This window comes from Caenorhabditis briggsae (genome assembly GCF_000004555.2).
Source record: "Caenorhabditis briggsae complete genome, chrIV, whole genome shotgun sequence".
Lineage (NCBI taxonomy): Eukaryota > Metazoa > Nematoda > Chromadorea > Rhabditida > Rhabditidae > Caenorhabditis > Caenorhabditis briggsae.
This window is the reverse complement of record NC_013487.2, coordinates 3,084,755-3,085,931: the sequence shown is the minus strand read 5'-3', so window position 1 is coordinate 3,085,931 and position 1,177 is coordinate 3,084,755. Positions and strand designations below refer to the sequence as shown.

The 1,177-nt window shown below is 38.6% G+C and overlaps 1 protein-coding gene across 1 annotated transcript in view; it reads left to right on the top strand.

The window, feature by feature from the left end:
- Window positions 1-1,177, top strand: part of CBG22391 — a gene marked incomplete at both ends in the record, with an annotated part of 3,104 nt that overhangs the window by 783 nt on the left and 1,144 nt on the right. The window contains 3 exons of the mRNA XM_002647164.1: window positions 22-572; window positions 616-1,024; window positions 1,070-1,177. The exon at window positions 1,070-1,177 is cut by the window's right edge and continues 997 nt beyond it. Of these exons, the coding sequence (XP_002647210.1) occupies window positions 22-572; window positions 616-1,024; window positions 1,070-1,177 (1,068 nt within the window). The remainder of the gene's footprint in view (window positions 1-21; window positions 573-615; window positions 1,025-1,069) is intronic.

Here is a 1,177-nt window from a genome sequence, read left to right as displayed (position 1 = left end):
ATATAAAATTCAAATATTCAGAAGCAGAGTGTCAATTGATTCATCGGTCCCTGAAAGGAAGAACTGTGAAAGGAGCTTTCGAAGATCTAAAATCAGGAGCCCTTAATTTCAGTACCCGCCAAATCAGAAACCAGATGAAGTATCAGCCGGATTGTGTGAAGTCGAAGAGGGGCCGCGTGAGCGTGACAACACCAGAATCACTCGCATCTTTTGGAACAGAAAATGGCTTCCGTCTATTTTCTAGTGGTAAACAGGAACGTTTTTTTGAAAATATAAAATATGGGATTATTAAGCATATGGCTGGACAGTTACAGATTGATAGCACTTTTGATTTGTCAGATTGTGTTGTGACAACAATCTCTGGAGATATAGGAGACTTCACATCGCGCTGCAGCGGAAAAATTCGCCATGTTCTCTTAGGATTCATGATTTCCTCGTCGAAAAATGCACTAAATCACAAGAGTTTTGCTCGCGAAATTGACGATTTCTTCCTGCAAGTTGATCCTATGCGAAAAAAATCAATTCCATCACTGATGACAGACGGCGAAGAATCTTTTAAATATTACAGCAAGGTATAGAAAACTTTAAATTTGTGTAGTCTCATGTTTCTTTCAGATGAAATATTTGGAAGACAATCAAGTTCTCAGGTGTCTAGTACATCGTCGAAACAACTTGACATTCATTCAAAGTAAAAAGAATATAAGCCAGTCAGATTTGAACAAAATTTTCGGAAGACAGATTGGAGATGAAGTTGAAAATGGAATTTTCAATGTAATGAGTTCAGAAGCGATGGAAGCGGAGATTGTCAAGTGTAATTTTGCGCCGGCTCTAAAGAAGTGGTTGCTCGATAGAAAAGAAGATCTCTTTTCAACCCATTCTCTCCGATCTCGTCTGATGGCTGGGCTGCTTCTAAACTATGCATCTACGAATCGAATTGAGAACCTTAATTCACGAATCAAAATTGCGATTCCACGAAAACTAAATGGACGCACTTGCTTGGATAAGCTGTTGGAATTTATCGAGGGTAGGGTTGACTGTAAAAACATCTAAAGTTGGATATGTTTTACAGATGAGAAAAAGGAATTTTGCAAGTCGATTTTGACTGGAAAGAGCGAGCTGATCCGATACGCGAATTTCAAAAAAACCGGAATTTTGTCAGCACAAAGTCAAGTTAAAG